The 13,603-nt window shown below is 42.7% G+C and overlaps 1 protein-coding gene across 2 annotated transcripts in view; it reads left to right on the forward strand.

Moving 5' to 3' along the window:
• Positions 1-61: 61 nt before the first annotated feature.
• Positions 62-13,603, forward strand: part of cog1 (component of oligomeric golgi complex 1) — a 34,150-nt gene continuing 20,608 nt past the window's right edge. For both annotated transcript variants that reach the window (XM_068004028.1, XM_068004029.1), the window contains exons 1-5: positions 62-592; positions 3,025-3,269; positions 10,412-10,593; positions 10,829-10,999; positions 11,902-12,058. In XM_068004028.1, the coding sequence (XP_067860129.1) occupies positions 278-592; positions 3,025-3,269; positions 10,412-10,593; positions 10,829-10,999; positions 11,902-12,058 (1,070 nt within the window). In that variant the 5' untranslated portion in view covers positions 62-277. The remainder of the gene's footprint in view (positions 593-3,024; positions 3,270-10,411; positions 10,594-10,828; positions 11,000-11,901; positions 12,059-13,603) is intronic.

Below are 13,603 nucleotides of genomic sequence, written 5' to 3' on the forward strand. Positions count from 1 at the left end.
CATCCACGCATGCGTCGGCCCGGGCTGGTTCTCTCCCCCCCCCCCCCCCCCGGCGCCCAACACACACACATGCGCAGTAGGCCCACCCTCCATCTTTCGTTCAGGGACACGTCTTTCTAATCAAAGAGCGATTTACGGATGAAGGGAAAGTAAAAGCAGCGAATCCCCGGCTTTTAGCCATTGCTTAAGAGAATGTTCCATTCCCAACCGTTGTGTTTTTAAATCGAGAGTTTGTTTGGGCTGGCGTGTGAGGCCTGCTCTTCGCGGTCCTAGAACCATGGCCGTCTCCGCCAGGAACCTCCGCGTCAGCGACATCCAGGACACCGTGTCCCTGTTCGAGCGGTACAGCACCGAGGAGATCCGGCAGGTGGAGCGGAGGGTCCGCGGGGAGATCGAACAGAAGAAGGAGGAGCTGCGCCAGATGGTGGGCGAGAGGTACCGCGACCTGATCGAGGCGGCCGACACCATCACCGAGATGAGGCTGTGCTCCGAGAAAGTGGTGAACTCGGTGCGGGAGATGTACGAGTACTGCACCAGAATCAAACCGTCTGCCGCCGGCAAAGCGGCGACTTTCACCGCCAAGCGCAACCAGGTGTGTGTGAGACACACGGCTGACTCTCGGCATCATACCACCTGCCCGTGTCTGCAGAGCAACTGCAGCCACTGGCCTTCACCGTCGGCAAACAACCCAAGGCGCCTTGCAGAGGCCTGAGGGGAAAAGCTATCACTCCTTTAGCACCGTGCCATACATTATTGTGATTTCTTTTCAGTTGAGCATTGTCTCTCCCCACCTCACCACGTATTAATTCTTTCAGGTGGAATTTCGACTGGTATCTAAGCTTATAATTGTCGGCATAGGGTATATTTTATTTCACTTTTTTTACATGTTTATCAATTTTCAGTTAACATTTTTTCAGTTTTTATTATGACATTAGCAAAAAATTTATGCCATCCAGCTTTAACAAGTTGCATTTATACAGTACCTTTTTAACATCATTAACATCTCAGGATACTTAACCAAACAAGAAACCAGTAACCAGCATTAGCAGTAGAATCAGTGTGGTCGAAGAGATTGGTTTTGAGGAGACTTTTTAAGAGTAGGACAAGACGTACCAATGGGAGTGGAGTTTAGCGAGAGAATTCCAGAGTTTAGGGCCAAGAATGCTGAAGGTGAGATGGGTCATAGTTGAGAGTGGGACTTAGTGTGGGTTAGGATGCAAGCAGCAGTGTTTTGACTAAGTTTGCGTTTATGTAGAGTGATCCTCAGCATTGGCGAAGATGAATCCTAGAGATGACAATGGCACTGATGTGCATTTGAACAGCAATTAGGGTGTGGTATGGGCAGAGGCAGATGATGTTTGAAGTGGAAATAGGCAATCTCGCTGATAGTATATAGCACTGTAGCAACTCACCAAGGCTTCTTCGACAGCACCTCCCAAACCTGTGACCTCTACCACCTGGAAGGTCAAGGGCAGCAGACACATGGGAACACCACCACCTGCACGTTCACTTCCAAGTCACACACCATCCCGACTTGGAAATATATCGCCGTTCCTTCATCGTTGCTGGGTCAAAATCCTGGACCTGCCTACCTAACAGCACAGCGGGAGTACCTTCACCACACTGACTGCAGCGGTTCAAGGAGGCGGCTCACCACCTTCTCAAGGGCTGTTAGTGATGGGCAATAAATACTGGCCCACGTCCCATGAATGAATAAAAAAAATTTAACAAGAACGTGCATTTGTATAGCATTTTTAATGTAGAAAAGTCCCAGAAGCCTAATCAAAAAATGGATGCTGCACCAAATAGGGAGATATTAGGAGGGGTGACCAAAAGCTTGGGCCGAGAGGTGGAGGGGTTTAAGAAGGGAATTCTAGGGTGTTGCTTAGGCAGTTGAAGGCCCCAATGGTGGGGTGAAGGAAGAGGGGATGCACAAGAAGCTGGTGTCAAAGCATTGGAGATTTTGTGAAGGTGTAGGGCTGGAAGGAGTTACAGAGCTGGGGCGAGATGAGGCTGGGGAGGGATTTAAACACAAGGATGATGAATTTAAATTTCATGTTAAAGGACCAAGAGTCAATGTAGGTCAGCAAAGACGGGTGATGGGTAAATGGAACATGGTGCAGGATAGGGTACAGGTGGCAGTGTTTTGGATGAAGTGAAGTTTATGTAGAGGTTGGAGAATGGTAGGCTGGCTAAGCAAGCTTTGGAATAGTTGAGTCTGGAGTTAATAAAGGCATGGATGAGGGTTTCAGCAGCAGATGGGATGAGGTTGGGGCAGAAGTGGGTGATGTTATGGAGGTGAACTAGGCAGTCTTTGTGATAGAGAGGATATGGTGTTGGAAACTCAGCAGACTGTGGGGGAGGGGCGGTTCAGGGCGAAGGATGGCAATGGATGGAATTGCAAAGGAGAGAAACTTACTAGACAACTGCCAGCCTGGGAGCGAGCATGCACTGACATTGTATCTAGTTCGAAGCTCATTCATGAAATAGGTCATCGAGGTTGCAGACCATTGGGTTCAACCTTAAATAGCCTGGGAAGGGCTGGATTTGGGGACTAAAGTGCATATTTTTTGGCAGGTGTTGAACAGTGTGGCATCGGTTTTGCAGTATTAAATTGGAAAAAATTCTAGACCATCTATGATTTGATTTGGGACAGGGAAGCAGATAACACAGTGGTGGCATATGGAAGCTGACTCCTTGCCTATAAATAATGTTGCAGAGGGACAGCATTTCGCTGAGGTTAAGAGGGAAGTTAGTGATTTGAGCCTTGGGCTTCAAGAGGTAATCGTGGTGGGATGAAAAGCTATTGCACAAGATGTTCTGACTATGGGACATTTAGGAGTAGAACCAAGCAAAAGTTAAAGCAGAAAATGCTTGTGATACACAGCAGATCAGACAGCATATGTAAAGATAAAAGACAGGCTATTATTATGATCCTGGCAGACTTGAACATTAAACTGTGTTACTAGTATGTGAGTAACAATAATGTACAATGCAGACAGTGATTTTGTATTTCTGCCTCAGGCTCAGCAGCAATGCCAGGAGAAATTCTACAGTATGGCAGCACAGATCAAGCTCCTTCTGAATATGCCAGAGAAGATCTGGAGTGCCTTAGAATCGTCACAGTATCTTCATGCTACTCAGATGTATCTGCTGTGCTGTCACATTCATAGTATCCTCCAATTGGACTCCTCGGGTTCCCATTACAGTCCTGTCCTGGCACGCTTTCCCATACTTGTTCGACAAGTAGCAGCAGCAGGTCATTTCAGGTTAGTCAGTCATGAATTTAAAAAAAAAATTACTCCTCGCATCATCCAACAGTTAAATACCACTGACACATTATGCATTATTTTAATACTAATTTTGGGGGCTTGAGTAGTAGTGCTATAGTGTTTTTAAACCACCTTTCACACGTGGTTTCTAGTTTTGACTCTATACCTGTGAAATTGCCTCTCCTCTTTGAAGTGTCGATAGTAGCCATGATGTGGAGATGCCGGCATCTCCACATCATGGCTACTATCGACACCACAAACTGCCGGCTCACAGTGGAGAGGATATCCAAGAAGATCGCGCATATAGACACAGACATCAAGTTTTTACAGAGCTGCAAGAAAGCAGACAAGATCCCGAAAGGACTACATATCACGAACCCACTCAAGTCGACATACAACTCAGATTACGCTGAGAGACTCTGCCATCGTACCTCTCACACACTCCGCAACCATCTCGTACACCAAATCTACAGCAGACGCCGCAACCTCGAAACCAAGATAGAGTCCATACTCTCAACCTGTACTCAGGACACAGCAGACCAGCTATGAGACACCGCCAAACAGACGAGGCAACGGAACTACGCTGCCTACATGAAAACCAAGAGCAGGAAGCTTGAGAAACTCGGCATCACCACCAGCATCAATCAAGCCACCCCCGGTACCACGGTTGCAACCACAGGGACGTCTATCGTCAATTACCGGCATCTCCTCTTTGAAGGTTATCAAAGAGATCTCTGCGCTCCTCCTATTCTTGATCCTTGCACATCCCTGATTTTAATCGCTCCATCATTGACGGCCGTGCCTTCAGCTGCCTAGGCCCTAAGGTCTGGAATTCCCTCCCTAAACCCCTCCACCTCTCTGTCAAAACTGTTCATGATTTTGAACACCTCTATCAAATCTCCCCTTAACCTTCTCTGATCTAAGGAGAACAACACTAGCTTCTCCAGTGTCTCCACGTAACTGAAGTCCCTCATCCCTGGCACCATTCTAGTAAATCTCTTCTTCACCCTTTCTAAGGCCTTGATATCCTTCCTAAAGTGTGGTGCCTAGAATTGAACACAATACTCCAGCTGAGGCCTAACCAGTGTTTTATAAAGGTCTAGCATAACTTCCTTACTATTGTACTCCATGTTTCTATTAATAAAACCCAGGATCCCATATGCTTTTTTAACAGCCTTCATAACTTGTCCTGTCACCTTCAAAGATTTGTGTATTAGCACCCCCAGGTGTTTCTGTTCTTGCGCCTCATTTAAAATTGTACCATTTAGTTTATATTGCCTCTCCTCATTCTTCCTACCAAAATGCATCACTTCACACTTCTCGGCGTTAAATTTCATCTGCCATGTGTCTGCCCATTTCACCAGTCTGTCTATGTCCTCCTGAAGTCTGTTACTATCCTCCACATTGTTTACTATATTTCTGAGTTTCGTGTCATTCGCACACTTTGAAATTACACCCTCTATACCCAAGTCCAGGTTATTAATATATATCAAAAAGAGCAGTGGTCCTAATACCGACCCCTGAGGAGCACCACTATATACTTCCCTCCAGTCTGAAAAACAACCGTTCATCACTACATTCTGCTTTCTGTCCCCTTGGCAATTTTGTATCCACACTGCCCCTGTCCCTTTAATCCCATAGGCTTTAATTTTGCTAACAAGTCTATTCTGTGGTACTTTATCAAATGCCATTTGAAAGTCCATATACACATCAACCACCGCACTACCTTCATCAACCCTCCCCGTTACTTCATCAAAGAACTCAATCAAGTTAGTCAAACATAATTTTCCTTTAACAAATCCGCGCTGACTCATTTATTAGCCCATACTTTTCCAAGTGCCAATTTACTTTGTCCTGGATTATTGTCTCTAAAAGTTTCCCCACCATCGACGTTAGGCTGACTGACCTGTAATTGCCAGGTTTATCCCCCTCCCCAGTAACATTTGCAGTCCTCAGGCACCATCCTCATATCTAAGGAGGATTGGAAGATTGTGGCCAGAGTCTCTGCAGTTTCCACCCTTACTTTGCTCAGTAACCGAGGATGTATCCCATCTGGACTGGTGACTTTTCTACTTTGAGTACTGCCAATCTTTTAAGTACTTCTTTATCTATTTTATCCTGTCCAATATCGCTACTACCTCCTCCTTTACTGCTACAATTGCAGCATCCTCCTCTCTAGTGAAGATGGATACGAAGTATTCATTTGGTGCCTCAGCCATGACCGTTGCCTCCACAAGAAGATTTATTTTGTCCCTAATCGGTCCCACACTTTCTTTGACTACCTTTTTACTATTTGTATGTTTATAAAAGACTTGGTTTCCCTCTTATGTTAGCCACTAATCTATTCTCATACTCTTCCCTTTTTTAGACCTCCTCTGTACTTTCTGTATTTAGCCTGGTTCTCAACTGCATTATGAACCTTACATTTGTCGTAAGCCTCCTCTTTCTGTTTCATTTTAATCTCTATATCTTTAGTGATCCAGGGAGCTCTAGCTTTGGATACCGTTCCCTTCCTCCTTGTATGGATGTATCTCTGTACCCGAACCAACTCCTCCTTGGAGGCCTTCCATTGTTCAGTTACAGTTTTGTCTATCAATTTTTGATTCCAATCCACCTAGGCAAGATCCCTTTTTACCTTGGTGAAATTTGCCCTCCTCCAGTTAAGCATTCTCACATTTGATTGCTCCTTGTCCTTTTTTCTTAACTATTCTAAACCTGATATTATGATCACTGTTCCCCACATGCTCCACCTGCCCCACTTCATTCCCCAGAACTAGATCCAGCACTGTTTCCTTTCTGGTTGGGCTGGAAACACGCTGTTCTAGAAAGTTCTCTTGAAAACATTTCAGGAATTCCTCCCCCTCTTTGCCCTTTACACTGTTGCTGTCCCAGTCTATATTGGGATAATTGAAGTCCCCCATTATCATTACTCTATAGTTCTTGCATCTTTCTGTAATTTGCCTGCAAATGTTCTCCTCTGTCTCCTTCCCATTATTGGTGGCCTATAGTATACACCCAGTAGCGTAATAGCTCCTCTATTGTTCCTTAATTCTAACCAAGTAGATTCTGTTTTTGACCCCTCAGTTACATAGAAACATAGAAAATAGGAGCAGGAGTGGGCCCTTCGGGCCTACTCCGCCATTCAGTATGATCATGGCTGATCTTCTATCTCAATACCATTTTCCCGCTCTCACCCTGTACACCTTGATGCCTTTTGTGTCTAGAAATCTATCTGGCTCCTTCTTAAATATATTCAGTAACTTGGCCTCCACAGCCTTCTGTGGTAGAGAATTCCACAGGTTCACCACCCTCTGAATGAAGAAATTTCTCCTCATCTCAGTCCTCTATGTCCTACCCTGTATCCTGAGACTGTGACCCCTTGTTCTGGACCCCCCCCCCTCCCCAGCCAGGTGAACCTTCCTCCTTCCATCCAGTCTGTCTAGCCCTGACAGAATTTTATATGTTTCAACGAGATCCCCTCTCATTCTTCCAAACTCGAGTGAATACAGGCCGAGTCGACCCAATCTCTCCACATATGACAGTTCTGCCATCCCAGGGATCAGTCTGGTGAACTTTCGCTGCACTCCCTTCTATGGCAAGTATATCCTTTCTTAGGTAAGGAGACCAAAACTGCACACAATATTCCAGGTGTGGTCTCACCAAGGCCCTGTATAACTGCAGTAAGATAGTCTTGCTCCTATACTCAAATCCTCTTGCAATGAAGGCCAACATACCATTTGCCTTCCTAACTGCTTGCTGCACCTGCATGTTTGCTTTAAATGACTGGTATACAAGGACACCCAATTCCCTTTGTACATCAACATTTCCCAATCTATCACCATTTAAATATTCTGCCTTTCTGTTTTTCCTTCTGAAGTGGATAACTTTCTCATTTATTCACATTATACTGCATCTGCCATGTATTTGCCCACTCACTCAACTTGTCTAAATTGCCTTGAAGCCTCTTTGCATCCTCCTCACAACTTACGATCCCACCTAGTTTTGTGTCGTCAGCAAACTTGGAAATATTACATTTGGTTCCCTCATCCAAATCATTGATATATATTGTGAATAGCTGGGGCCAAGCACTGATCCCTGCGGTACCCCACTAGTCACTCCCTGCCACCCCGAAAAAGACCCATTTATCCATTTATTCCTACTCTCTGTTTCCTGTCTGTTAACTAATTTTCAATCCACATCATTCCTTTCCAGTGCTATTATAGTTTCCTTGATCAATTCTGCCACCCCCCCGCCTTTCTTTCCTTCCCTATCTTTCCTGAATACCTTGTAGCCAGGAATATTAAGTACCCAATCTCTCCTCCTTTGAGCCAGGTCTCTGTTATTGCCACTGTATCATGGTCCCATTTGGCGACTTGAGCCTGCAGCTCACCAACCTTATTTACCACGCTACGTGCATTTACGCGCATGCACTCCAATCTCATTTTAGACTGCCTCGCATTTGCCCCCTGTCTGATCCCTCCTATTTCTGATCTATTCTTTACTCTAGTGCTACTTGTCCCTCCCAGTCCTCTGTGCACCTTGTTTCTCCTCTCTAATGTTTCATCTTGGTGCCCATACCCTCTCCCACAGCACTAGTTAACCTCCCTGCGAGGACATTGGTCCCAGCTGTGTTGAGGTGCAACTCGTCCATCTTGAGCAGATCCCTCCTGCCCCAGAACTGGTCCCAATGCCCCAGGAATCTGAAGCCCTCCCTCCTGCACCATTGCTCCAGCCACTTATGGTACTACTCTGGTTATGATCTGGTAGAAGGCTGCCTGCCTTCCATCACTAATTGATATTGAGTCACTGACTCTGAAAAGTAGTTTTCTTGAGAACTTTTAGACTTATACCAATTTTCACAGTCACCAAGATCAACTGTTTTACCTAATGAGATATTTTTCAACGCAAGTTTTCACACCAGAGCAGCAAGTCGAAAATCTACCTCATTGTGTCTCAAATGTAATCACCTATCAAGAGTTAGATATTTGTAACTGAAGAGAGGGTGGCACCTTTGTGGAGAGTTGGATGTGCAATACACTACCACAGTTCTCAATGGAAATGTGCAGCATTGAAGATAATATAATTTGCCCACAAAGTGTCCAATTCCTTGCAGTGTTTTGGTTGCTTCTCTCTCAGACAATGAATTAACTGCTCTGGAGGGTTGCAACATGAATGAGAAGACCTGCTTCTCTTTTGGTATCCACAAAGCTGTAAGCCCAGCAGAATGATGGATCAAACCTATGATCCACCACTCTGTAATGTGACATTATTCTTGATGACATTTTCTTAATTTTATATTGAAAATTCATCATTGAGGTAGGCTTTCCCATCTCCTTGCTCATCTGAACTTTTCCATATACCAAAGCATTTTGCTTATTTGCCACTGCTACAGTAAATCAGGACTGTGCGACAGGGCCAATATGTAACTTGTTTGAGAAGATGTAGTGCTCTGCAGTATAAGATGGGATGTAGCTATTCTGAGCCCAAATTAATTTTTGGATTGGTTCCTTTGATCGATGGGGTGCCAGCCAGAGGCAGCAGATTCCTGAACCAGGCTGTTCCTTTTTTCTCTGAATTACAGCCAAACATCACGCTTGATAACCATTTCAGGATACTAACAAAAGGTTGCATGGAGGTAGGTCAGATGTGCCAGCTGGTACTTTTTTGAGTGCTTTCAAGTGATTGGGAAAATTAGCCAATCTTGGATCTAAGTAGATGTTATTTCTGATTAGAGAATGAACTAGCATAACATTTTACAACAAAGTGCACAGCTTTGTTGATTTGTTTCTTTATGCTTCCCAGTTACTCATATTACTGATCAGAATTATACATCTCAGTTTAGCTGATCAAATTTGTTGCTGGGATTTTAAAGATAGGCAAAAACAAAAACATCAGATATGGATGGTAAACGATTGCCGAGAAAACTTTTCTTTCCTTGGGGAATTACCTAGATCCAACAGATCTGCAAGGTGCTTAATTACAAACCCCAATTATAGAAAATTGCTAACCCCTGCTTCGATTATGAACAGTGTTTCTGTCGAAGTAGATCTTAGCTGGTGATGGGTATGGCTCCATTCATTATATGATATACAGACAGTTGGCGTGTCAGGACAGACGAGGCTTTATGAACTGAAAGAGATGACAAGATAGCATAAAGGCCACAAATGTAGCTGTAATGTAAACATTCAACCTGTGTGCAGAAATTGTGTTGCCAATAGACATAGCTATCTGTTTCCAATGCTAGTTCATAGAATGAATTGCACAGAGAATTTATGACCCATCTCTGTATTAAAAATTATCAGGTTACAGGATTGTCAGGATAACCACAGGCATATCAGTCCCCATTCCTACTGCCACACTTGAAAATCTTCCTTAGCTGATCCAGTTGGCTGGGTTGTCTCTCCATTAGCCACACATCCTTAGTGGGATGCTTAACGAGGTTCACTCAGGCTAGACATTCCACTTGGTATCAGACACAAACCTCTTTGCTATCCCCCCAACTAGCATGAGCCACTGTAAGGACTGGATGTAAAGTGTAATCTCACCTTCCAGTGTGATATTTAGTAACTGCATGTATTTACACATAAGCTTACCAATTCTGCAGCAACATTGCAGATCTGTTGAGTAAAAAATAATAATTCCGTTCCTTTTGGATTTAAATCTACAGCACACAACTGCTTTCAGAATCAGTTGTAGTTGGTATGAATTTGACAGTCAGAATGATCACACGAATAAAGATTATTGGTATGAAGAGGCAGTAGGCAGTTTTGCACTTGGTTAAAGTGGAATGAGCGACTAATGTAGGGGAGGTGTAGTTTGTAAATGACACAAATGGTACATGAAATAGTTTGTAGTTATTGGATGCAAAGTGAAAATATTCTTGTTCTTTCTATTACATGATCAGAAATGAGCATTGTCTAACAGTTTTTACACGTACTACATTTCATTGGTTCTTAGTCAATCAGCTCCTCACCTTTGGGGAAGAATTTACTCTTGGTCTTGCTATAAGTCTAAAACCATGAATTTTTGTGGTTTAGTGAGAACCACTTTGTCAGTTAGTTAATTGTGAAATGAAAGCTTTGTTTGTTCTGGAATGGGAAGAATACAGTTTCTAAGTCAATCTGTTTACTTTTTTTTAGAGCGTCCATTTTACAGGAGAGTAAAACACTTCTGAAAGGTCGGGCAGTATCAGACCAGGCTATTGCAGAGGCTCTCTGTTCCATAATGCTCCTGGAAGACAGTTCACCACGCCAGGCTCTCGCTGATTTTCTTCTAGCTAGGAAAGCAGCAATTCAGCAGCTACTTAACCAACCCCACCATGGTGAGAACCAGTCTTGGTCCAATTTCTGTAGAAAAAGGAGTAAGTGTTTGAATTTAGCCTTGGATAAATGAAAAGGAAAACTCTATTATTGTGACATGTGACTGGGGTTGATTGTCGCTCAACATCCTAATGGATCGAGAATTCTGTTTTACCTTTTCTTAGCTTTTCAATTCTTGAAAGTACTGTTAAGTCACATTTTGAACCTTGCAGAAGTTAATTTGTGTTATGTCTTTAGGTGCTGGTATTAAGGCACAGGTGTGCTCACTGGTTGAGCTGTTAGCCACCACAGTGTACCAGGCTCAAGCTGTGTTTTATACACCAACTCAAGGAAAAGTGCCAGACACTACACTAATCTGCGGCCTTCTCTTCACCACCTTGGAATCCATCACAAGTGAGTCCCCAGCAGGTATGTGTGGGTCTATCAATATCGGGTGCTATTAAAATTTGTTTTTTTCAAGATGTGACATGCCTACAGAAGTAATTCTAGACCTTATCCATTTGCTTACTTACTGAATGAAAAATGTTTGGCAATAGAAATCAGAAGCCGATGACAAATGGAATAAACTCTGGCTGGGAAGTGGTGAATGGCATTGTTCTACAGGGTCCCATACTATTTCCTCTCTTTGTAAATAATACAGAAGAGTACTTGTAATGTAAAATCTCCTGAATATGCTTAGCTGTCTGGCCAGATGGTGAGTATGAGCCAGCTCAATCAAAGGCTTAGTAGTAATTGTAGTGTGGGGTATGATACTGAGCCATACAGACCAGGTTGGACCCTGATCAGGGCTGAATTAGCTGATCTTGGCAGGAATGGTGGATGTGGGGAGGGGAGGGTGTGAGTTGGCCACAGGGAGGGCAAAAAACAGCCTTGGTTCTAGCTCCTGATAACTATCCAGTGACTCCTGTTGAAAAAGGACAGAGTCAAGCTCAGTTACTATGCCTCCTATGATCCAGTTGTCTGCTTCCTGTCTCTATATTTACACAAATGATTGCTTGGGTAATATACCAGACAGCTACCAGCAGTCATAGAAAAATACTCCAGCATGAGTTTGTACAAGAGTCTACCAGTCTTTAGAAGAGTCAGCAGTATAACTTGGAGCTGACTGCTTTCGCTACTCTGGTCTAGAACAGCATCAGATTTTATCATGTCAAAAACTGTAGTTGTGTGAGAGCTGTGGTTTGAAATGCAGCTAACTGAGGTAGAAGATCATTGTTGTGAGCCAGCGTGCGTGTTTGCAAATCTTTGTGAGAAATTTTGGTTGTATTCACAGTATGGGCCAAGGCTACATCTTTGGTTAACCTTTGCAGATAAAGGAATCACAGTGTTAAAAGAAGAGGTGAAATCTGAGACCTGGTTCAAATATTTGCCAACTTCTATTGTGGATTTTCAGCCATCTCTGAGGACCCTGGCTCATCCTATAAACCGAGAATACCTGAGAGACACTCTTCAGCAATGGATCAACATGTAAGCAAGTGGGTTTCAATTGCACATTATGAACACTGAAGAGCAGAAACCAGTGACATTGGAATAAGTCACTTTGTGGATGACCTGCCAGTATTACCTTTAACACCAAATGCAAAGAGCTCATGGATTTTTTCATCTCTAAGACTGAGACCGTTCAACTGTCGATACTGTCTCCTCCTCTTTTCACCTCCTTCACCCTTTCCCCTTTTCTGTGTGTTCCTATTTTCTCTGTGCCCCCTGCATATGTGTGTATGTGCCTCTCTCTTCAGCCTCCAGCAGTGTCTAAATAATTTTGAAAAACAATCAAAGAAAAGTTAGCGTACAAATTTCAACAGCTTTCTTCAGGTGAAGTTTATTTTGTGTTTTTTAAAGCAGAGAAGCTGTCCATGTGTTTGTGTAGGCATACCTGCGTGAGAGAGAAAACACAGAGATCCACTTCAAGTGTGACAGACAGTGCTGATTACGTACCTGTGGTAATTTTGATTTATGCTTAAATTCAAAATGATCTATTTTCTCAATGGAGAAGTCAAACTGCCTCTGCCTATAAAAGTATTTCCATTTGAGTGTTTTTGGAAAATGATCCAATTACAAACTGGATGATGAATTTGAGAAAATTTTCAACTACACTTATAAATTTAAAGCAATGAGCTTCATTCTATTGTTTATATTCACAATTGAAAAATAAATCCCTGTTTCTATAAGATTTGTTCATATAGCTATTATGAGCAAATTAAACACTAATTATTTGTTGTCAGGTGTAAATTCACCAGATAACAAAGTTAACCATTTTGTTGCTAGTTTTTTTTTAATTCAAAAAATATTTTAGGATTACTACCTCGGGTAATAACATTTTGTGATGTAATTTCTAGAAGTTTTAATGATTGAGAACAAGACTGGCTATTCACGCAGGATATTGGTTGCAAGTCTCACCTCCTCCCACTCAATTTCCAAAAGATTTAAAAAATAATTTCTGACATTTTTGCAGGCTAAGATTTTAAAAAATGATAAAGGTGGTCATTTGTTTATTCCAGAAAAGCAGAGACAGAGAGTGATATATGCATATTTTGGCATTTATTTATGAAAGAAAATTGACTTTAGTTATTTTCCACTGTCACTGGATCACTACATATGAGAAAATCCATAGTTCATCCATTGAGAAAGACCCTAAAGTCCCTTCTTACAACATTAGTTTGGTTCACCATAGATTATGTACTTGTGTTCTGGAGTCGGGTTTGAACTCATAACTTTCTGACTCGGAATAAAGGGTACTACCACTGAACCAAACCAATACTAACTAATGCTATAGTAATGGAGGTGTAGACAGCAATAATAGGTTGAAAATTTTATTAGCTGGTTTTTAGGATCTGTTGTAGCACTTATCTTGGGTAAGACCGTCACCATTCATTCGTTACCAGTCAATTTCCGTGACATTGCTCACTGTATATGTTGAGTATAAATTTTGTTGTAAACAAGGTGGCATTGGAATTGGGAGAGATTTTAGAATTTTGCTCCACAGAGCCATCTAGTAGTCAGAATCTGCATTTA

Source organism: Heptranchias perlo, chromosome 23 (assembly GCF_035084215.1).
Source record: "Heptranchias perlo isolate sHepPer1 chromosome 23, sHepPer1.hap1, whole genome shotgun sequence".
In the NCBI taxonomy this organism is placed as follows: domain Eukaryota; kingdom Metazoa; phylum Chordata; class Chondrichthyes; order Hexanchiformes; family Hexanchidae; genus Heptranchias; species Heptranchias perlo.